Raw genomic sequence first — 25,576 nt, forward strand, 5'->3', positions numbered from 1 at the left:
CTCCTTCTTCGTGAAGGCGATATACCCTTCACATAATCTCACCCAACATCTGGAAAATGCGCCGTATCACCACCGGTAGCGTGCAGTGCACAGCTCCGCATCGGATGCACGCCGCACGTTAACAGCGCTCCCGTCAGAACAAGTTGCGGCACACTTCCAGTTCTGTTTACTTGAAAGCAAGCCCCAGGGCCAGCTCTGGAGTGTGGCAGGGTTGGGCATTGGCCAACGACCCCAGGAACAGCAGCCTTATGCCTTAACAGTGGTACTATTCTCACTTTGCACAGTATTAAAAAATTATCAGATGCAGCCTAAGATATTTGCATGGCCGGCCTCTTATAGGTTAGAGGGGCCCACTCAGATTGTCACACCTGAAGGATCCTCACATCCAGCCAAACCCTGTGCGTGTTAATTTAATTGGACTTTTAGGTAAGGATGATTAAGACTCCAGCCTTACAACTTAAGTCTATGCATGTCCCATTGTGTTCAGTAGGACTTCATTTCTCAACCGAATAGGCTTGTAGGCATAGTGGGTATGTACTGTGACAGCATGGATGATATTCTGGAGGTGACAGACTCGACCTTGGGGGGAGCTGGGGGTGGCGACGGCCAAAAGGAAGCTCTGGCGTGGGCTAGTCCACGAAGTCATGAAAAGTCGAAAGCGACTGACCAAATAAACAAAAACTGTGACAGCTCATGCATCCACACCACTACCCACCCCCAACTTGTACAGGATTTTTTCCTGGCTGTGTACCCATCACTTCTGGCAACAGGCTGCAAGGACAAAATGCCAACGTATATAGTGGCAAAATGTGTAAAGCTACTCAAATAATATGATCAGCTTGTGTACTTTTAACTGTTAACACTAACAAAACATACTCTGGCTGGCGACTGTGTACATCAGGCTCATCAATAAGGAAACTGAAAAACTGCATGTTAATATGAGAAATGGATTGTACTGGCAACATTAACCACTCGTAGAACGTTTTTACCAAAGGATGTTTTCATTGTGTCACTGTGACAACTATTTTAAAATAACACTGAATTGTCATTTCTCTCCTGGGAAAATCCATGATTTTGAACAAGAGCAATAGGAACTTCTGCTCTATCAAGAAGAAAGGCAATTTTGCTCATAAATGGTGGAGATTTATCAGCTCAACTTTTTTGGAGAGCAGGGGTAGATAAATTTTATGTAATCTTGTGTAATTTATATTATATATTAGTAGTATTTCATTTAAATTACATGACATTTGCAATACCTGAATGGCAGATTGAGTTTTATTATCTTCTCAAAGGCATAGTAGCTGTATTAGTCGAGCAGAGCAAAAACAAGTGGCATGAAGTACCACAACACCTTTTGGTGGGGTTCTTTATATCTTTACTGCTAGACATGAATATTTGTGGTCATAACCTTTAAACAATGATTAAAGATAGACTATTTCCCAAATTGATAAACTTAACAAGGAAGTCTTCTGAGAATTGTCAACTATTAACAGTGAATCAAACGTGGTAACCAATAATTCACCATATAACACAGGAATACAAACTCAGTTATTAAGTTCCGACCAAGAACTGACTTGGTTTATCTAATAGATCTATAAATATTTGATGTTTAATAAGTTCTACATTTTTTTCTGAAATAAAATGGTAGGCAAAAGAGTGCCAGAGAATATTCTCTGAATATTTTCTACTGGGCTATATCCAACATTATGTGAGCAGACTTCTGCCCGTGCAACAGGACTTCCCGTTCCTCTCCTCCCTCCTGTGCCCCCCCCACTTCTGCTCTCAAGAGTGTAGGGAGGAGGGGGAATCCATTCTGCTATTGGTTTCCATTCTACTGGCAGACAGCCAGCATCGGATACAACCAACTCCATGACCCTATTCGCACAGGACATGGTTTAATCTGGAATACTAATTCTACTATATATGCAACTACCAACACCAATTAGAATTAAAAAGACACTGTAAGTAGGAAATCCTTAACCTCCACCTGGGCATATTAAAAATTGTTTACATATGGATTTTTCCCTTTAATAATTTTGAATACACCCACATTGTGTATAAAATCTGGTATAAAATATAGCCATGCAGGTACTGTGGTGTCTGCAATAAAATACTTTTGCTATGCACTGCAATTGTGTTCTCGATAGCTATAAGCAAACTGGATGGAACAGTATGTATCAATAATGCTCAAAAAGCTGTTTCTACTTTTTCTTTTAATGTACTCTCACAGAATGTAATGAAGAAAAAAACAAATGCAAAGTTTGTTGGTATGCATTCTTCCTTCAATAGAACTGGATATCTTCCTTGACAGAGTTAACCCTAGAATCTTAAGAAGTCTTCCAGATCTACACAGCTGTCTTGAGAGCTGCCTTTCTAGTGACACCCCCAGTGACAACTTTTCCAATGAAATATAGCAAGGAGCCCCTTTAAAAAAATCACCATACCTACAACTATTACTTCCGAAGAAAAATCATTCTGAAAGAGTTAGGTACATTAGGGCACTCAAAAAAAAATCTCCTCTAATAAAGGATCCATAACAGTTTCACCAAGCCATGAGATATTATTGGCCAACTTCTACCATCCAGATTTTAAACTACTTCATCTACGTACATCAAGACCTGGATTCCAGCATCTGAATGAGTGGGAAAACAATGACATTAACGCACACAATACAACAGAAATGCATCATGCTAGGGAGTCTTAGGGTTTGTTTGCTTTTCTGCTAATATTAAACAGCACATCATGCACATTTTGGAGAAGTAAACAGTATTTTGTAATGCAAAAAAGGATAGCACCAACATGTTGGCTTTAATTACTCCAACAATACTAAAATGAAACTAGGAAGCTTTTAAAGTCTAGTGAAAATGAACATTTAGCATTAGATGTAGGCAACCTCTATTTGCCTGATCAGCAACTGGTTTTGTTCAAGGGCCATTGGAAAAGTCACCGGGGTGTGATACATTGAAAGCGTCAACTGCCTCCCTGCAAGGTTGGCTATCATCACAGATGCAGCTCATCCTGTGGGGTTGGTAGTGGGTGGCCTTGGGGCTGGAAGCAGAAGACCTCCCATCTACATAGTTCATGTTGTAACAGTGAATTTCAGTTAGATGCGGGATAGCCAAAATAAAATGACACTTACATTATGAAAAGTTAAAGAGGTGCACAGCACAGACAGGATGAAGTGCTGGAATCCCACTGCTGATATAGGGGGAGAGATTGTGCACTGTGTCTGGTGCCCACCACCAGTACTTTCATACCAGCAGCTTGCCCCCAGTCTTGCTGTGAGAATTACCTCTGAGTACAGGAGTACTATTAAAGGGTGTGTGTGTTTGGAAAAGAGGATCAGCTAGTGAGGCTACTTCAACCCCTTATCACCTTACAGTAAGGGCCCACAGACAATAGAAAGATGTGTGTGGAGTGGGAGAGGGGAGGGTTACGATAGCCAGACTGGGACAGCTTGGCCTCACACAGGATGCTAGTGTATCTGCTGCTGTGCCACAAGACTTACAACTGGATCAGACTGCCCTTCTAAGATAGGTACCTTAGCATTAATCATTAGGTTTTACTTTAGGCATAGCTTTAGTATGGTTACTGCAGGCAATCAGTTTTGGACATTCATGGGCTTTTAAAAAGATTTGTTACATGCAAGAGGTACAAAAACATTGTTTAAATACAAAGCAACACCACAATGTATGAAAATTGTGTATAAAAACTATGTAACACAGTATGCAAAAAGCAAGTTCAGAAGTCAGTTGTGAAACTTCAGTACAAAGTTTTGGTGGGAGTGTAAAAATTGCACTTACTTTTTAATCCCCACCTACACCCCACACCTTTCAAGCTATAGAGTGGCACTCCTGAAAAGACAGTTGATGGTGTAACACCAGGCTAACTTTAACACTGCCATTTTTTAAACATTGTCTCTTGGCTGTATATTGCAACATGTGCTGGCCTAAATCCACAGACATGCAAATACAAGTGCCTTTAATCAGATACTAAACAGGGAAGTCATCTTTAACTACAGGAGTTCAAAAATTCTGGTGCAGTTAAAAAAGAGGACGATATTAGTGCAATTATATAAACAAACTTGGTTAAAAAGGAGACTGTTCCATTATAGATTAGACTCATGAAGACAAGTTATACTTTTTTTAAACTACCAAAGAAACCAGTTTCTTAGCTTCTGAACTTGAGAATATGTTCTTTAAAAACGTATAATGCAGTTTAGCCATCTAGCTAGCCAGCCAGTCCTCCAAACATTCAAATATCTTCTATTTATTTTCAGTCATCATTGATGAGTCACCTTATCAAAACAATATTAAATAAATGTTTTTGCAGGATTATGATGAGGCTCAATTCAGTACTTTGCTGATTTCATGTAATTTGAGACTTCTGCTGGTGACAATGTTACCTAAATTTTCCTACTTAAGTACTTTATTGCAAAATGCTTTGTAACAAAAGGTAGTATGAAAAACTAGCGTGGGCAATGGTAGCGTAATCATAAAAATAGCAAAAATATTGTAGCTCTAACGTGAACAAAAAATCTGTGTAAGCCTGCATGTTATGCGTCATTTCAAGAACAAAGCAAGGGTAAGAGGATCTACTCTCCAACCAAGTGCAGTATTAAAGACAACTTAAGTGAGCCATTTTGCAAATATTTTCATTTCACCAGATCACGATTAACTCAAGCAAAATTTCATTCTATGTTTTTTTTTGTTCAAGTCAAAAGTGAACCAATCTTTCTTAGATATTCAACTAACAGTGCATATTATATCTTTCTGCACAAATGTCTGAGAAATGCTAACATGGAACCTTAACCATAAAGAGATTAAAATATCAAACCAAGACACATCAGCATATTTTGCAGAATCACAGTTCACAGCACTGGAGGGAGGGGGAAATGGTACCTTTCTGGAGTATTTTACCAATACAAATATTAAAGTAAACCCTGTTTATGCTATGGCATGAGCCATTCTGCATAAAACACACTTCAATTTTTCAATACAAGAATAAATTTTAAAATTCATAAGTAGAAAAAAATAGTGACAGTTCTCAAAACCCTTTTGCATTTCCTTTTTGCAAATGCTTTATGTGCAAAGCAGATGTCAGTTTAGCAAAGTTAGTTTTACACTAAAGGGAGTTTGGACTTCGAAGCAGATTTTAATTGTTACATTAACTTAGAAGCAATATAGGATCTTCTAGCTCATAGAAAGGGATAGAGCTGGCCTGGCTTTCCCCAGAGTCCGAGTCATATGGAGCATCTGGAAGCTCCATGAAGCTGTAAGCCAGTTGTTCATCTTCAGCATCTGATCGGATATAGCAGGAATTATTAGAAAATTCCTCCTCTTCTATACTGTTGAAATCCTGGGGGATGTACAACATTCCTGGATAGTTCCTGCTGACCAAGTCACTTGTTGTTTTAAGTGAGATTTTCCTAAATGCCATGAGATGCATATGAGAAAACTTAGAATACTTGAAACGTTTAAAGCCCAAGGATTCTATAGCAATTTTCCAGCTTTTCATCATCATAGCATGGCGATTCTGATGGGAAGAGTCAGGAGTGATAATAAGCAGCAATCCATTTAGTACAAGAAGTTCATGAGCCTTTTTGCAACATATCCATCGTTGATAAGGTGATGGGAAGTAAGAAAGGAGGAGGGAGAAGACCACAACATGGAATAATTCTCCAGGCAGGGAATCAATAGGATTTTTCAGCTGTTTCAAGAAAGCATCAATGGCATCTTGTGCAAGCTGAAGAGGCTGCTGAATCTGAAGGTTTAAGAAGTCACATTTGTAGACACTCTGAAGGAGGAAATGCAAAAGGAATTATATATTCTCAGGTTACAAGCTGGGTGCATTAAAACCTATTACTTGAAGTAGGGTTGCAACCCAATTTAAAAAATTCTTTAAAATCATACGAGTTTAAGTTAACTAATCAATGGGGGGAGCAATCCTATGGCCGCTAGACAGTGGCTAGATGGTCATAGGCTATCTGGTTTGCCAGAAACCGACCTTGCAGCCTGCACTCCAAGGTCAGTTCCCGGAGAACCGACCTTTCCCCCCTTCTGTGCTGCCTCGCAGGCTGCGCAGAACAGCCCTGAGCTCCGTGCTCAGAAGAGGAGCGTGGAGTGCTAAAATGGGCGTTCTGGGGCAGGGAGGGTGGAAATGCCAGTACAATATATCCTATGTGTTGTCCGGAAGCCTCCTCCCTGGCTCCGCCCTCCCGCAGCTAGACAGCTGAAATTGGCTGTCTAGCCAAAAATGCAGGGCAGGAGAAGTGCGAAAGAAATGATTCCCTCCATGCTTCTCCTGCCCTGCATTGGAGAGGCAGTCGCCGCCGAGTTCGGAGGTGGCCACCTATCTGCATAGGATTGCACCCTAAGTGTTCATATGGATAAAATATTTTTTTTCATTAATTAAGCAAGTATCATGCTTTGTTTTCAGGTAAGGCACACATGTCATAGAAGGCATCACCTTAGAAGATGCATTCCCTCCTATGTGAGAGAAAAGGGGAAGTGCCTCCTAAAATGGTGCTTGCCATCTGCTATTTTTCTAAGTACTTGCATTAATAATGATAATTTTTGAAAAATAAATCTTCTGATTAACTGGAGGGGCAGTATATTTTTTTAAAAATAAAAAAAATCTAACCATATTGCAATTCATATTTTTATAGTTATAAGTATCAAATATTTGTAATTATAAAGAGTATGGGCTGCACTCTTTGTTCAAGTCAAAAGCTAACCAATCTTTCTTAGACATTTAACAGGACATATTATATCTTTTTGCACAGATGTATTAAAACACACTGAATGAGATTTAATGTAACACTGCAAAATGTCTAGCAAAAAAAGAGAGTAGACCTAACGTGACTACGCAGGCCTTACTAAAATGATATCCTGAACAAATTTACTAATATACATATGTAGCAAATATCTACCAGAGCCAATAGCAAAAATGGTTATCTTTAATGGACTGCGCTGTTATTTCATTACTAGTTTTACTTTTTCTGATACATTGTTCCTTTAGGTAGAATGCTTGAAAACAACTCAACATTGGTAGTAACCAACTGATCTGCTCTTCAGATAGGCTGTACTGCCACTATTTCATACCTCAACAGCTGGGACAATATCAATGCCAACGGTCAAAAATTCCTCAAACTTCAAAAATGGATTAAAACAGCTGCCAACATCAAGTAATCTGATCTTTCCTGAAGGATGTAGCAATCTAAACAGAAAGAAATTCAATCTGTGAAATCAACTTCTTAAAAAGCATCATAATCTTCTAGAATTTGCCATTTCCTCAAAGTGCGAAATATGTTACTAGCTGCAGTTTTACAATTACTGAGTGGTGACACTCCGCACATCCCAGATAGCAGATTGGATTTAAAATAAGCTGAGCCATTTGCCAAGAAGCCTCGTCTACCACATGTACACTCCAGCCTTCCCTATCCATGATCCTCCAAACCCCTCTCTCTCCTTCCCATTGTATTGCACCTACTAGCACTCCAGCTAATGAGAGAGAGAAAGGAGGTCTCTTCCTCCCTCTCTTACCAGACTGCTTGATTGTAGGCTGCTTTGGGGGTCTCCATAAGGGTTGAAAAAGCAGTATATAAACCTTATTTAGAAAAATTAATACAAATGGGTCCCAGTGCCTTTTGAGAAATGCATGTTTCCCAAGTCTTGTGAGCTTTGCCTGCATCTGTTTATAATGCACAAGCTCTTTTCAGTATTTATATTACTTTTGCTGTGTGTGTGTGTGTGTGTTTAGTAAAGCTTTCTAGGGCCAACAGTGTCTCTAAGTTTGGAACAATATCAAAGCACAATGATGTTGCTCTTATGTCCTGGCCCAGTTCGGATGGTAGTAACTTCTTATGTAAATTACATAATTTTTTTAAAAAAAACAACTGGTTTCTTCAAATTGTTTAGCACATTAAGTTTCAGGCTTCCTAAGGTGTCATTTAGAAATCCAGCATTCTAATAATACATCACATGGCAAGAAAGCATCCTAAAGGTTTGAACGTTGTGTTCTTCTGCCTGTCAAATTCAGTGTCAGCATACAGTACTTTGCTATACCGTATAGTCATATTACGCAACCAATTCTTAGGAAAAATGCTACATAAATAATGTTTATGCTTGGTCTTAAGCACTAAGTACTCATAGCACTTCACACATATTAGCGCAAATATGCTTTTTACAATGTAAGGCTGGTATTGAAGCTGAGAGAAAGAAGCGCACATACAACCACGCTTGCTTAAAGCCACCCAGCAAGTTCACAGTTGAGCAGATTTTTTTTAGAAATTAGTTTTGTAAACCACATCATTTTTTGGAGGAGGTAGGCTATATATAAGTCAGAGAGGCATTTAGCTACATGACACCAGATTTTAGCTATTACTCTTCTAGCAAGAAAATCTGTTTTTCAGATTTGAATATATGTTGTTGTTGTTCAGTCGTTAAGTTGTGTTATTTGTTAAATCCATATTATGCCTATACTATGAACAGTAGCAAGAAAGATCTGTTTGAGATTTTTCATCTAGATTGATATGTCTCTTCTGTGATATTAATCCGCCCATACTGTATAAAGGATATACCCATGCTACTAATGTATACCTACACTACGACGTTATACCAGCTTTAACTGTCTTGGCTTTTTAGAAAAAAATTATGAGAACTGTAGTTTAAGGGTGGAGAATTCTGCTGGAGATCCATAGCACACTTCAAAATCTACCATTCCTAGAATTACCTGGCAAGATAGAGTAACAGTTGAACAGGTTAAGTCTGTAGAATAAAAATGCCCCATCAATAAGCGCAATCAAGCCAAATTAAGCATTTTTAAATCCCACTGATTTTAATGGGAAAATTAGATCATATACTTCTCCACTGAAATTAATAAAACTTAACAGTTAGTTTGCCCAGAGTACTACATTCAAAGAACAATACACATACATTAATTCCATCCCCACAACCACACCTGATATCTATTAAACACTTACTCATCAATTACAGAACTGTGGCTTGAATTTTCAGAAGCATCTTCTATTTTTGGAGTTGGTTGAACACTCATGGATTGAACACTTTTAGTAACAAGAACTGCTCTTTTCTCATCTTTTTCCAGTGCTTTCCGTTGTCCACCATTTTGAAAATATTCCCGCGACACACTTAAAAAAAAAGGCAAAGACAAAGAAATATAGTTCTCATACTTTTATATTCTAAGGCATCTTATTACCCATATATTTTTAACAGAATTATTCCGCATTATTTCCTGCACTGAGCAGGGAATTGGACTCGATAGTCTTATAGGACCCTTCCAACCCTACTATTCTATGATTCTCATGTAAGCAGCATAATTAAAACTAATTAGACTCTACTACATCACATATAAAGTTAACAGATAGGTTTGCACAAGATCAAAACTAATACAAAGTAGTATCCTAAAACCGTTTGTTCAGTTCTGCGCAGTTCATTCAATAACCCATGCTATGAAGTATGCTGTCCTGTGTAGTCTTATCTATTCCATGATTTCTCCCCTCTTCACTTTTTCCCACTTTCTCATCCTACATCTTCACCAATGTTTTCTGTCTCAAGTTATTTACATCTCCATAGGGCTCCCCTTCAACTGTATTCCCTACGTTATCTGTCAATTACAATCAGCAAGTAAACTGTTGATCCTGAAATGCAAGTACTTTAACATGATTGCACAGGTGAAGCTCATGAAGTTCATATCTCCGCATGACTACAAATTCTAGTATTACAGAATCACTGGCTATATTTGCTCTAGAAAGTGGAATGAGCTATTTGTGTAATTGGAACAAACAACTAAGGTTCCTTTTAATCTCCAAATGCCTAGCAATGAATAGTTTTAATCCATGGTTCTGGATGCTTTTAGGAATGTGGCCTGAAAATGTTTGACGGCAGATAGCTTCAAAAGAACTTGGCCTCTATTTGTTTGCCTCTGACTAGTAAGTATTTCTGTTTAGTTGCTTAAATGTAAAGACTGTTATATATATATAAAAACCCAATACTCCACATCCAAAAATGATTATATACAGGAAGTATGTTCTGTGTAAGTATAATGGTATAATCGGTTCTCCGGTAGAGCTTTGGAATGCAAGTTGGTTACCAAAGCTTGTATGTTCTCATTAGCATCCGGCCATGCAAAGACTTACCTGCAGCACCATTCAATGCGGCCCTCTCCTTCACAAGTTTTAGTCCAGTGATTATCTGCCAGGTTTTTCATTGCCTCAGCATACTCACAGAGCGTTTCTTCATCCTCACAATGTTCACGCCAGATTTTATCAAAGTCCCCCACTAAACAAACACACACACACAAAACAAACAGGGGTATGAATCACAGGGAACTGGCTATCAAAACCCAGAGTATCAAAACCCTACTCTGCAAGCATCTGTCACAATGAGGGAAGAAGTACCCCTAAATGTAGATATTTAACAATAGAAACAAAACTAGGCAGCAACTTGGTTTTCTATGTAGGGTATATATTACCCCCTAAAATGCAATTTGTATCTCCAGCTAGTCATAGAAAAAAAAGGTATGAAATATTTTCCTCAAATCCCATTTGAAGATTCTATAAAAGGATATTGAATTCCGGAAGAAAAAAGCCCTATTATATTTATGGAGAAAATGTATTCCTGCCGCAGATCCCCCCCCCCCCCCGAAATACAATTAACTTCATTCAAGAGCAGATACTGGGGTAAAATTATTACAGCTTTTGCAATACAAAAAGATTTTTTCAGAAGCCATTCGGAAGTCTTTTCTACAATATTTTTTAAAGGAAAAATACTGTTGAAGATGTAGAGCTGTCATATGTACTTCGACCTTTTAAAGAAAATTATGCTCTTATGGGTAAGAAAGAGGATACACAGTAAAATTAAATGGCTGTTACTTTACAAAGAACTCTATTCCTTCCCATAAGAAGTTGCTACCAGACTCACTTGAAGATTGGAGCATCCATTAGTAGGACAGCTCAAATGAGAAACCTGGTAGAACACTTCTTTGGTCATACTGCTTCCCTTTCAAGCTCCTGCTAGGGAAGCCACATACATCATGTGTAGATTCTTCTGAAGTGAAAAATCCCAGAGACAGAAATTCATTCACTCTCTTCCTTTCCATGTCTGGTGAAGGGCCTTCACTCCCTAATGGAAAATTTTGCTTGTTTTTCTGGCTCAGCAGGCAAACTACAATATCAAGTTACTAATAAGACAAACCCTTTACTTTCCAAAATTGAAGTTTACTCTAAGCACCATTTCCTGAACATTCTAACCATGCTGATGGAACCAGCATGGTTGCAAAGCTGTATAAATAACTCTTCTAAATAACTGATAGCTTTCTTTGACCAGTTCATGTCTAGTAACCTCTTAAATGCTGCACCAAATGGAAAGCTACCAGTCTGTAAAGTCTTGACAGGCACACCCCATTTTATAGTAACAGAAAGTATGTGAATCCAAGGTATCCTAACCTTGTATTAATTCCCATTTTATATATTCTTCTCTCAACTGTCAGCCATCACCTAACTTTATTTTGCTTGTGCTTCCTTAACCTGTTCCTCACAGTAAGCACAACATTTTCTTTACCCAGTCAAGATTAGTTCAAAAGTTAATTAAGTTGAATTAGCAATTTCACAAGACTCCCCAAACAAGTTTTTTTCCCCAGAAGCCAACTGGTAAAGGATAATCAGAATAAGTGATCAAAAAGGTATTAGAACTTTTTAGAACTTTGAATTAAAGGAATTTACATGTTTTCCTCCTACATTTTCACACACTTTTAGCAAAAAAAAACTTGTCTCACAGAATGTTTGAAATAAATAAGCAGCATGGATATTAAGGGATCACTGATAAGCTTTTACTCTATACTGCTTTAAAAACAAATTTGAAACCCGCAAATATTATATGAATAGGGTGTTCTTATTTTGTTTTTAGAGGGGAAGGCTAGCAAACAAAACTGTACACATGAACTCTTAATTATAAACTCCTTTGATTCACAGTTTGATCATTCAAGTTATAGCTTTCACCATACAACTAATTTGGGACTGGCACACAGTTGCAATCATGGTATCAGCATGAATTTTAAGTACAAATGTACCAAGTTATACATGACTGCCTTGATTCCTGCGATTATGAAAAGGCTGTCTCAAGTAAGGCTGCAACAATCCTGACAATCATACAGTCCTTATATGCATCCTTCCACTTCCCATGCAGCTACTTCCAAATATGTCAGCCCCAGGAAGACTATAAGGAGAAGGCTGAAGCATATCTGAAACAGTGCTTAACCTCAGAGAATCATAGAACAGTAGGGTTGGAAGGGGCCTACAAGGCCATCAAGTCCAACCTCAAAAGCATGGATCCTTTATTAGGAAACTAGAGCCACTATGTGAGAATCTTCCTAGCATATTCTGTAGAACATTAAAACCTCCAGAATAAGTGTGTAGAATTAAATCCCTGTCCTCTTTTCAACATGGTTCAGTTAATAAATTGTACATAAAAGTACTTGGTATCAGGATGACATACTGGTGGAAGGAGGGATTGGTTGACATTTCTTTGTATTACAACCTTTTTATTTTCACTTGTACAGATAATGAACTGTTGCAAGTTAATTAGGCAAAAAAGAATTGTGTTGAATGCATTCTGCATTTCTACTACACAGTCACAATGATCTTATACACAGTAGATAGGAAGCAGAGGGCCACACAAGTGGCATCCCCTTTCTGATGTTTTAAACATGAACCATCAACACATCTCCCATTACTCTCCTTTTCTTTAGGCCAGACATAGCCATTTCTTTCAGCCTTTCTTAACAGACATGTCCTCTATAATAGTTCTCTATAATTCCTCTTCTTGGAATCCTGACTGAAATATAGGACTTACAACTGAACGGAAGGATCCAGACAGGTTTTCACCAGCGCTGAGCATATGAGCACTGATAGCATTACAGTCATGTGCACATTTTCTTGTTAACACAAATTGAAGATGCTTTCGGTCTTGCATGTGGCAGCACCACCACATTGCTGACACACACTGTTCGTTACGATACAGTTAAAAATGAAGAGGTTCACCTTAACAGTTACTGAAAGGTTAGAAAGATGCAACCCCAAGTCTAGCAGGATCAAATTAACTTGTAGACTAGAAGCCATTTGTGTTTCTGCAGGATCTCTTATTCTGAATAATTATTCCTCATTCTAGAATCAGGACCGTACACAGACTCTTGGATCATACTGCTCCTCCCAGTATGGAATTTGCTTCCATATGATGTGGTGATTGCCATCAACAGGTTTAAAGGGGGATAAGACACATTCATGGAGGATAAGGCTACTTCTCATGATGGCTATATGCTACCACCAGGATCAGAGGCATCGTGCCTATGGTGAGCCAGTATGGTGTGCCGGTGTGGTGTAGTGGTTAGAGTGTTGGACTGAGACTCAGGAGATCTGGGTTCTAGTCCCCACTTGGCCATGAAGTTTACTGGGAGACTCTGGGCCAGTCACTGACTCTCAGCCTAACCTACTTCACAGGGCTGTTGTGAGGTTAAAAAGGAGAGGAGGGGCATCTTGTACGTCACCTTGGGTTCTTTGGAGGTATGGCAGGATATAAATGTAATAAATTAATAAATACACCAGTTCAGTGGCAAATCGCGGGCAGGGTGTTGGTTGCCCTCATGTCCTGCTTGTGGGCTTTCCATAGGTATCAACTGATGACTGTGGGAAACAAGACGCTTGACTAGATAGGCTTTGGTCTGATCCACCAGGGGTCTTATGATCTTATGCCAGGTAATCGCCATCTTATGGATGTGGTTCTACCCTATGCATTACAAGCAGCCTCCAACGTACACGGGATTGTTCATGATAGAACTGCTTTGTAATTATGGCAAATCCCTCGTAGCTTTTATTTTTAAACCCCCTCAAAACAAAACCTTATTCATTTGCACCAGAGTTGTTAAAAAGGGGTGTCGCTTTTAATGGTCTAAGGGAATTTTAAGACTTTTGCAAGATTCAATCCCACTGAAGGCGTATTTTCTGGGGTTCATTCTTCCCCTATTAAACACAGTAGCCCACCCCTCCCAGACATGGTTCACACATAACCACCCACCAGTTTAAAAAACGAAGGGTTGTTGGGGACGAGCAGCAGTGTGCGCCTGCCTCTTCAGTTTTTACTCCACAACCCACAATCAGGTCCTATATACCTTGTGCACCGCGATGTGCAAACCAGGACCATTGGGTTGTTTAGGGGATAAACAATCCAGCGGTTAATCTATTGTTTGTTGTTGGATTAACTGCTGGGTTGTTTAGTCCCTCAATAACCCAGCATTCCAGGCTTGCACATCATGCTTCACAACCTACAAAGGAGCTGATCATGGGTTGTGGAGTAAAAGCGGAAGGAGCAAGCACGCTGCAGGCAGCATGCCTGATCTCTCCCACAGAGAGAGAAATATTAGTACCATAGAGTATTTTGAACAAGCTTTGCTTGGGTTCAAGTTGAAACTACTGCCAAGGATGATGACTCTTGGCCTTCCATTTAACAAACAAACAAATAAAAATTAGATTTTTGTACACCAGCAAGAAACATCCTACCTCACAAAACTGGGCCAGTAGATATTCCCTTGCCTTCCGACGTAAGTGCAAATGGAAGTAGAAGATAATTGATTATCTTCAGCTCTGTAGATTCAAAGTGCAATCCTACACATACCTACTTAGATGTAGTATCAAGTTTAATGGGACTTACTCCTAAGTAAGTGGGTATAAGATTGCAGCCCCAAACTCGGGGGCGACTGACTATCCAATGCAGGGTGGGCGGAGTGGATCTTCTCCTCTGTGCTCCGCCCACCTTGCATTTGCGGCTAGATGGCCAATTTTGGCTGCCTAACCACGGTACCTCAGAGTAGGGGGGGAAGCCAGATGGTGCATAGGAAGTGTCGTAACAGCGCTTCTACCACCCCCTCCCCACCCCCAGGAACACCCCCTTTTCAGCCACTCTGTGAGCACAGAGCCGGGGATGAACCACACCACCTACAAGGTGCGGGGGAGGGGCAGACAGTCGATTTTCTGGGAACCAAACTTGGAGCGCTGGCTCTGAGCTTGGGTCCCAGAAAGTGAAAAATCCTATGGCCATCTAGAGGCTGTCTAGCGGCCATAGGATTGCACTGTTAAGAGTATGATCTAAGTCAGTGTGGCTTCCTTTCAAGACACAAGATGACTGACTGGAAACAAAATCTGTGTAAACTTGTCTTAAACCAAGTACCTATAGAGCAACATCCTAAGCATGTTTAGGACTGCACTGCTATTATGAAATCAATTCTGTGGGATCAGTTTCAGTTTTTCCAGCCTGATGACATAGACAAGGTACTTGTAGCAATGTGACTGACCGTGTGCCTTCTTGATCCTTACCTTTCTTAGCTAATAAAAGCTAACCAAGGGGGTATGACTGGGCGAGTCCAGGGTGTGGTGAATGCTTCCCTATGGGAAGGGGTGGTCCCTGCTATCCTTAAGGAGGCATTAGTGCGACCACTCCTGAAGCCCACTCTGGACCCAATGGCATTGGACAACTACACCAAGTTGCAAATACCCTTCTTCTAGGGAAGGTTCTGGAGAGGGTCATGGCAGACCAACTGTGAGCGCTCTTGGAGGATACTGATTATCTAGACCCATTTCAATCTGGGGTTCGTCCTGGTTACAGGACTGAATCAGCCTTGGTCACCCTGATGGTGACCTTTATAGAGAGAGGGATAAGGGGAGTGCAACCCTGTTAATTCTGTTTGATCTCTCATCGGCTTTTGATACTATCGACCATGGTATTCTCCTGGATTGACTATGTGGGATGGGTATCAGAGGCACTGTGTTACATGGTCCTACCTGTGGGGCAGAGTAACATTGGGTGACTATTCCTTGGCCCCTTGGCAACTGAGCTATGGGGTTCTGCAGGGTACCATCTTGTCCCCGATGTTATTTAAATATGAAGCTGCTGGGAGTGGTCATTAGGGGATTTGGAGCTAAGTGCCATCAGTATGCTGATGAAACACAGCTTTATCTCCCTGTGACATCTGAATCAGGAAAGGCTGTGCAAGTCCTGGACCAGTGCCTGAACTCAGTAATGGGCTGGATGAGGGCCAATAAACTGAAACTGAATCCTGGAAAGACAGAAGCCCTATGGGTGAGCGGTTCCCAAGTCCAGAAGAGAGGATCATTGCCTGTTTTGGATGGGGTTGTACTCCCTCTGAAAGACCAGGTTCACAGTTTGAGGGTATTCCTAGATCCACCACTGTCGTTGGAAGCCCAAGTGGCCATGTCAGCTCAAAGTGCCTTTTCCCAGCTTTGGCTGGTCTCCAACTACGGCCTCTCCTGGACAGTGATAGCTTGACCATAGTGGTACAGGTGCTAGTAACCTCAAGACTGGATTACTGCAATGTACTCTATGTGGGGCTGCCCTTCAGGCCGGTCCGGAAGCTGGAGCTAGTGCAGAATGCAGCAGCTCGGGTCTTGTCAGGAGCTGCCCCTTTTCAGCACGTAACCCCTTTGCTGAAGGAACTGCACTGGCTGCCTATTTGCTACTGGGCCAGGTTTAAGATTTTGGTACTAGGGTAGAAAAAAAGGAAGGTTCCTCCTGTGCAAGCACCGGGTCATTACTGACCCGTAGAGGGACGCCTGCTTATGCTGGTCTTTTCATGGCAGACTATAGCGGGGTGGTTTGCCATTGCCTTCCCCAGTCTTGACTACCTTTCCCCCAGCAAGCTGGGTACTCATTTTACTGACCTCGGAAGGATGGAAGGCTGAGTCGACCTGAGCTGGCTACCCGAGACCCAGCTTCCACTGGGATCGAACTCAGGACATGGGGAGAGTTTCGGTTGCAATACTGCCGCCTACCACTCTGCGCCACACAAGGCTCTTGGTACTAGTGTACAAAGCCCTAAACATGGGACCAGGATATCTGAGAGAGCACCTTCTTCCTTACCAACCTGCCCCATCACTGAGGTCATTGGAGGGCTTGCTCCTGGTGGTTCCACATGGACCTATGGCTGATTGCAGTCCACCAGGAAAAGAGCCTTCACTGTGGCAGCTAGGGATGGCAGAGAATTCCGCCACGGATCTCGGTGAGGCCGAATGCCAGTGCATTCGGCTCCCCAAAATCTGTGGCGGAATGGCCTGCCACCCCCCCCCGCCACCCTGCGGATCCCCCCTGGGACAAGACTTACCTGGGGTGGATCTTCCGGGCGGCGGCGGCTCCAGTGGCTGGTCTTCCGACCAGCTGCCACCGCCGCCATTTGAAGTCTTGTTGGGTTTTTTTTTTTTTACAAGACGTGATAGGCTACGTGAAGACTTGCGTAGCCTATCACGGCCGACTACAGGGACACAAACAGCGGCGGCTACGGCCGCTGCCATTTGCGTCTGTGCTAGCCAGCGGCCGGCTGCTGGCGGAGCCAGCCAGCGGCTCCGCGGAATCCCCGTGGAGTGGAGCCGGCCGGTGAGGATTCCAGGGGGAGGGATGGAGTGCCTCCCCCCCCCCCCAGCGGAACCCAGCGGAGCCAGTTAAGGGGAGTTTCGTACATCCCTAATGGCAGCCCCCTTTCTTTGGAATTCCCTGCCCCTGGAGGTCAGGCAGGCACCAACACTGTGCTGTTTCCGGTGTCTCCTGAAAACAGCACTGTTCCAGGAGGGATTCCTTAATTGAGCAATCATGGTTTTTACTGGTATTCTGTTTTTAAAATAGCATAATTGTAATCCGGTGTTTTAATCTTTTTATCCTTTTACTGTTTTATCTCGTGTTCACCTCTGAAATCTGTTCGAGATATTGAATGGTATACAAATATTGTAAATACATAAATATATAAAAAAATATTGTGAAGTCCACACCAACATGCAGTGTTGCAAGGTAGACTTTTCCACTTTTGGAAATGCCTCATTTCATAAATTAGTAATCTAATGAATGAATACAATAAAAGTCAAATTGGGCAACTGAAATGGGTATAATACTAGCTAAATCTAGAATCAAGAGTTGAAATTAACTTTTTTCAGCAGATATATTTATGTGCACAGCTCTTCAGACATGCTTAAATTAATGTGAACAGTTTTCAATGCCTTCAGTTCCCCTTTTAACATTTAATAATGTAAGAAGTGTAAGATATTGAGTTGTCATGTCTTAAAATATTTTTAAATATTCCAGTAACAATTTTTTCCAAGTAAAGGTTTGAATCGGTCTGAATGCAGCGTTTGAAACACAGTGTACCTTGAGTTTTTCTCCCCGATGGAAAAATATTTCAGATATTTATACAATACACTAACATGAATCTTTTAATTAAAGTTTTGTTTACTCCATGTAAGTCAAACAAACATACTAGATCAGATCTGTATCAATCAGGGCAGTGGAAATTTTCAGAAAACCTTTCAGAAAGCTCACATCACTGCTAATATGTAATCTCTGAAATTATTCTCTCCCACTGTGTTTAAGTGGAAAACTACAACATTTTGAACATGTTTTATATCTGGGTCACATGTGAACAGTTAATCATTATCTCTGAAGTAACACCATTTACTCAGCACCATAAGCACATCTCATTCGTGGCAACAAGTTTATATGAAGATAGGGAATGTGGAAATGAACAGAGAAAACAGCAAGACAGACAGAACTTTGGGAAAATCCTGCAAAACCCCAGAATCTAATGTTCGAGTGGCATCTTATCACAACTCATTAATATGCAAGTTATATTATGAAACTACAACCCAGAGGCTCACAAAGCCAGTTATCACTGCCAACCCCACCCCCCTCAGGCAATCACACTTATTTCACAGGCTAGCACTCAGAGGTCTTGGAGGAGTTTCTCACTTCACACCAGACAAAGAAGGAGAAGGACAAAGCAGCTGGAGACTCACATTGCTTCTGGGCTCCAAAACTAAACTGACAGATAGATTTCTGTTCCTCCACTATAAGGTGGAGGCACATGCCAGAGGACTTGGGGAGGAAAGGTGTTGTGTAGTAATTGAAAATAGCTGGTGACTAACCCCAAGTGTGCATGTCCCTGCTACAGCTATATTGACTCTTGTTTTTTTCCATTCGCTGCTTGTAACCCTATTTTGTCAATAATGCATTTCTGAATGAACAAGATTTTCAATAAGAATAGTCTTGAACACAAGCTCCAAAATTTCCAACTTATTTGCCAGAAAAAAAAAAAGGGAATACAAGACTCAACACTACTTAGAATAAAGGGGGGGGGGGGGAGAGAGAGAGAGAGAGAATCCAACAGCCCAATGCTAAGGCCTACAGACTGAAAAATGTCGCAAAAATAAAACGTTGCTACAATGCCAATGTAAAAATGGCAATGCCAGAAAATATATTGCCATAAATATTTAGGATAAAGCTGTAGGATTGCCAAGATTTTCTTTCACTATCACCTTTCAAAGGCGACAAGGGGAGCACATTCCTGCTGGCTTCTTCATAATACATTCTTTGGGAAAGCTCTATCAGCTTATTAACTTTACAATATAATTCACACTATGGACCACTGGCACTTAAGTCATCAATTAAAAAACTGCATACTCACCCCTGCCCCCAACTTGCTTAACAAAAGAGAGACAACTGATGGGTTATATTTATTTTGAAATGAGCTAATAAAGTACTTTTCTTGTAGTGATGCATACAGTTTCATTCCAAGAAGGTTAACAGAGTAGCACATTCACTTGTCTAGTTTTTCTGCACCTATTATGCAAACTAGCAGATTTATAAACATGCAATTAAAGGCAAAGAAGCAGCTCTGATGTGAAATTATATTTTTTAAATCTTTCCATTATAAAGAAGATCCTACTTTCAGCAACTATGTGTTGAAACTTTCCATATCTCAGTTCTGCCTCAGGCTCGCAAAGCTGAAAGTCTTGTCAGAATATGAGATGAGGGAATATACTTGGGTGTATGTTAAGCTTGCCCACTAGTTTTGCTGTGAAGCATATAGGGGCACATTAGAGCCTCAGGACCAAGTATAAAGAACACTGGAGATTCTTACCTGCTTGCTTGGATTACGCAAAAATATGTAAGGAAAACCTCAAATACCATGAGGCTACATTTATTAAGTTCAAAATACAATTTACTGCCATGCATCCATCTTTGCATGCAAAGAACTGGAGCTAGAATAGGCCTACCTGCAATTCACAGAAAATGCTAAAGGAAAGACTGTAAGATCACAATAGGTACAAATTAGTTATGTCAGGACAGGAGGTTTCTTACTCAATAGAAGTTAATCAGGCCCAGTCCACAGGAAGTTCTTGCAACCTCTGTGAGGAAGTAACTATGGTTTGTAGCTTAAGTAATTTAGCTTATTTAAGTAATTACTAATTTAATATACAGTTGAATGAATGTTTGTATCTGTGTACATAGTACTGCATCATGTAAGCAAGACTGGTCCCTACCCCAAGGATCTTAATTTAAATTTTAGATGGGGGAGGGCACAACAGACACAACTAAGGGAGGGGAAAGACGGAGAGGTAAGGGTAACAATGCATGATTGCAAGCAAACGCAGTTACACCTACTTAAGCATCATTAAGGTGACGATGAGGGCATGAAGGCTCCAAATTTTACCAGAGAGATTCCACATAATAGAAATAGGTTTTGAACGTTTTAGGGAAACTGGTCACCCGAAAGCCATCTTTGAAACATATATTACTGCCTCTGACCTGTGAAAAGGACTTTCATCCACATTAATATACAAATAGCCTTTTATTTTAGGATCAGCTGTAAAATTCCAGGACTGAGGGTCCATCTGTCACAGGGGCAATGAACTACACTAGCATATTATTTAATTAGCATATTAGATCCCCTACACAATGGGGATGACACTAGCAAAATAGTTAAGGTCCTCTCAAGACCAAGAGAGGGCCTTAACCTGTCTTATAAACCATTTTTCTATCAGGAAGATTTCCCCTGGTATTAATGTACAGATCTATATCATGTATTTTCAGCTGGCATTGTATATATTTTAGTAAACTGTGGCTTGCTAGCAAAGGAAAATCTATAAATATAGCTACACTACAGAGAAATTATGATATGCATAAGCTATTGCTGACAATTTAGGTTGCATACACACCCCTGCTTAGGCATATACTATAAAGAGCATTAAATGTATGAAGACCACAATCCTGTATTTATTTATTCGGGAGTAAATTGAACTCAGCGAGGCTTACTTCTGAGTCTACTTGTACAGGATTGTGCTGTAAGGCTTACAGATATTGTTACAGACTACCCTAAAAAGCGAAAATATCTTATTGTGTTCCCTAAATCCTACAAAATATGCCATCAAGACACAAATGGCATAATACAGCACAATGGGAGGATATCTCAAGAAGGAGTACTAGAATCAATACAAGGCCCAAGATTTTGAGTTGTAGGACCCCTTGCCGGGGTAACTGAATAAATCTCATCAAGGGGGTCAGATAGAGTGATTATCAGATAACATGCAAGTATGTTCTATCAGATAGCACACAAATTTGTTTTAGCTGACCCTATTGAGGAGATTTATTCAACTGTCCATGGCAGAGACCCATGACTTGAAATGCATAGAGCCTGAATAAATTGTTTCTTGTGCAATTCAGCAAATAACTTACACTAGGCCTTATATCCCCTTCATGGATCACTGCCTTGTTGTGGCGAAGGGGCTTGTGTAACTCAGTGAAGCCATAAGCTATGCCGTGCAGGGCCACCCAAGATGGACAGGACATGGCAGAGCGTTCTGACAAAATGTGGTCCACTGGAGAAGGAAATGGCAACCCACTCCAGCATTCTGGCCAAGAAAACCCCATGGAACATATCACAAGGCTAGCCCAGTAGTAATGTATGGCTGTGAGAGCTGGACTATAAGGAAGGCTGAGCACCGAAGAACTGATGCCTTCGAACTGTGGTGCTGGAGAAGACTCTTACAAGTCCCCTCGACTGCAAGGAGGTCAAATCAGTCCATCCTAAAGGAAATCAACCCTGAGTGCTCATTGGAAGGACAGATACTGAAGCTGAAATATTTTGGCCACCTAATGCGAAGAGAAAACTCTCTGGAAAAGACCCTGATGCTGGGAAAGACTGAAGGCAAAAGGAGAAGGAGGCGGCCCAGGATGAGATGGCTAGATAGCATCACCAATGCAATGAATATGAACTTGAGCACACTCCGGGAGAGAGCGGAGGACAGGAAGGCCTGGCGTGCTATGGTCCATGGGGTCACGAAGAGTCGGACACGACTTAACAACAACAAGGCCTTATATCTTTGTCCCCAGACCTGTATATCAGATATATGATATCTTAAGTAATGACTAGAGATCCATCTACAGACTTGAGAGATTTGTTTGTTCCCTAGAATATCCACTGCTTTCGTATCTGCCAGGAAGGAGGTAAAGGATATTATGTTAATTACTTAGGCCACAGGATTTGGTGCTAGCCCACAAATTGTTACACTAGTTATTACCATGTTTGCCATTCCCAGTATATAGTCATGGCTGAAATAATTCTGACAGTGAAGGGTTTCTTTGACAGAGTATTTGTTCAGAAATATGATGTATCGACAGGGTGAAGGCCTGGGATAGAGAAGCCTTGCATGGCGAGAAGATTCAATGAGAGTTGGAAGTAGTCAAGAGACAGCTTGATGAATGAATGGGTCATACTCAAATGGATAGTTCCAGAATTCCCAATACTCAATATTCTAAATTATCCTTTCTCCAATTGCAGGCAAGCAGAGCCTCTTTTCAGTTTTACAGAAAGAAGGCACATATACCCAACACCGACAGCATAGCATGCTTATGTTCTTGAGAAATGACACATGATTTCAAGAATCACATCCCAAGATACCCCTATACATATCTGCTCTAGGACAGATGAATCTCTCATACCTCACACTTTATATTTTCATGGACATTAAAATGTCAGTGTGCACACCTGTCTTCTAAAAAAGAAATGTGGAAACAGCCCTGAAACCAGGGACAGTTTCTATCTGCCAACATTCTTGGGGTGGCTTGGCCACACAATTGTCAAACAACCTCCAGCCTTTCTGTCAACATTAGAGATTTATTTATTACATTTATATCCCACCTTTCTTCCATCATGGAACTCAAGGTGGCTACTACATGTGATTCCCAGGTAGTCTCACCTCCAAGCACTGACCAGACCCAAACCCGCTTAGGTTCAGCAAGGTGGCTGCCTCGTGTGCCTTCAGACTACACCCTGGGACATAGGGCCCTGGGACAACCCCAAGATAGCAGGGGTTGCTGCACAACTTCCAGGTGAACGCCATCTTTGAAGCTTCAAAATTGGGACAATGGCTGGCCACTTGTCATGCCCTTCAGAAGGCAGAGTCATACTTGCCATGGCAAATGAAGTTGTCAAAATATGCCTAAAAGCCTATTAAGACCTTTCCTGTTTTTACTGTTGACGTGCACACTAAGCAGGGAAATAGGGAATTCAGTCATCTTTTCCTAGTCTCATTTGGGTACCCCCTCATGTAATCAGCTTCCTAGACAATAGAGTAAATCAGTAGAATTCTCTGGAATGGCAAGGTTGGAATAATTTCAAGTAAAGGGAGTAATATCCACTATGTTCTACAACCCCATAACATTCTGGAGCAAGTGGCAACCTTTAAAACAAAGGCTGTAAGAATGTTGTGGAACCCATTCACCCAATGTACAAATTGCTTTATTATTGTTGTTTCTTTAACACTACATCCATTTCTGCTATACCTTTATGCAGTCAGCAGCTTATACTCCCAATTTTATGAGCAAGTAGCTGAGATCTAGAGGACACAGAGGCTGGGGTGAGATTTGAATGTCTGGATTTGAACCTCTGGATTCAAGTCCAATACTCTTATCCACCTATCTTTTTTTGTCCGTGCCCATGTATACCAACTAAATTCTTGTGGGCCTACGTTATTCTTGGGGCCTATGTTATCCCTGCAGCTACTTTTCTGGCCCTCTGATTCAGATCAGTCTTATTTAGAAGAAAAACTTCGAAACCTTCCAGACTTTGCAACCTCTGAGGCAAGCTCCTGTCTATGAAATGCAAAAAAATTAGCCCAGTAATTTCTTGTTGAAGATTTCCAGTATGTTGTTAATACCGCTTGGAAAAGAGGATAGTGATAGCTTTAGAGGAAAATACTAGAACGGGGCTTCCAATGGAAAGGCATTTGGAAACCAGAAGCCCAGATTTCAACACAGGAGTGGGTCACTTACTCTGGAAGCCATGAAGATTGATCTGAGCCACCCAGCTGAAACGACCTGCCTTCAGGAAATACTTCAAAACAGTGTCCTCCTCTCCCGCCCCCTTTTAGGGTTTTCTATCTTGCTATTTTGTCTATGGCTGCTCTCCACTTCTATGGAAGGAGGCCACAGGCGCCAGCCATACCCTCCCTCTCCCCTCACAGACCCAGGGCCCAAAGGCACTCCCCGATTGCGCCGCGCCCACGGAGCGAGGGGCCGAGGGAAGAGAAGAAAGGGGGCGGCGCCCGGACCCAACTTCCCCACCAGGCCTTCGCTGGCTGGCGGGCTGGGCTGGCCCCGCTTCCCCAGCCCTCCCCAGGCGGCTCCTGACGGCCTCCTGCCCTATCTTTTGGGGCGACGGGTGTGCAAGCGGAGGCGGCAGGGCCGGGCCGGGTCGGGTTACCTTCCCGGTATTTCTTGCGCAGCCGCCGGTGAACACTCTTCACCACCCCGGAGAGCTTCTCCTGCTGCAGCTTCCGCTCTTGTTCTCGGGGAGGCTGAGGCAGCGACGCGGGGGAGGCTGAGGCAGCGACGGGGCCCCCGAGCTGGGTCCCGGGCTCAGGCTCCATGGTGATGGCGCCGGCGCTCCGCCCCCTCTGTCGATCCGTCTGTCCGTCTCCCCCAGAAGGGGGCGGCGGCCGCAGGACTCGGTCTCTATGGCACGGCAGGCAGGGTTAAAGTTTGCGGACGGGTGCGGTCATGTGACCCATCTCGCGTGGCTTGCTGGGATATGTAGTCTTCTAGCCCCGTTGCGGCTCTCGAAGGTCTCTATTCCATGTTGTGTTCAGTTTAGTCCCCGAAAAGGGGTATCCGATGCGGATGGCAACAAGGCGCGCAAGTCCTGCCAAGCATGAAGGAAAAGCAAATTCCCAAAATGCATACCAGGGACAGCGGGCGTAGTAGGATTCGGTGTTTTCTTGCCTAGCCCCTCCTTCACCTCAAGGATATATGTATTTGTTCGCCACTGTTCATTTCTTATTGAGCAACATGTAAGCTGTACTTAGCACAACTCTTCCCTCTTTTAAGGGGCGTGATTTTGATGCGAGGAGTGACCTATTCGGCAGCTGAACCGAACAATTACTCGTATACTCCTTGAGGCGGGTGCCATTTTTTTTACCACTCATTTTTAATCAATGTTTAAAGTAGTGCTAAAACATTTTTGGCTACATTTTAATACAAATAATGGTAATATTAATGGCAATAATAATAGTGAAATGCCACTTAAATGAAAGAGTGTTATATAGTCCTATACCCCTATAATGCAATATATATATATATATATATACACACACACACACCCACACACACACCCCAAAATTTATTTCCAGTCAGTGCTATTTTAAACAGCCTATGCATGTTTAGACAGAAAAAAG

The 25,576-nt window shown here is 41.6% G+C and overlaps 1 protein-coding gene across 1 annotated transcript; it reads right to left on the minus strand.

The window, feature by feature from the left end:
* Positions 1–1,259: 1,259 nt before the first annotated feature.
* SAMTOR (S-adenosylmethionine sensor upstream of mTORC1) lies at positions 1,260–24,801 on the minus strand. Its single transcript, XM_084810782.1, has 5 exons — positions 24,607–24,801; positions 10,157–10,298; positions 8,984–9,148; positions 7,104–7,218; positions 1,260–5,796 (listed from the first exon to the last, which is right to left on the minus strand). Exons 1-5 carry the CDS (start codon positions 24,770–24,772, stop codon positions 5,167–5,169), a joined length of 1,218 nt encoding a protein of 405 aa, XP_084666908.1. The 5' UTR covers positions 24,773–24,801; the 3' UTR covers positions 1,260–5,166.
* Positions 24,802–25,576: the final 775 nt, after the last annotated feature.

Source organism: Heloderma suspectum, chromosome 7 (assembly GCF_057233095.1).
Source record: "Heloderma suspectum isolate Gila_16-S chromosome 7, 16-S_ref, whole genome shotgun sequence".
NCBI lineage: Eukaryota > Metazoa > Chordata > Lepidosauria > Squamata > Helodermatidae > Heloderma > Heloderma suspectum.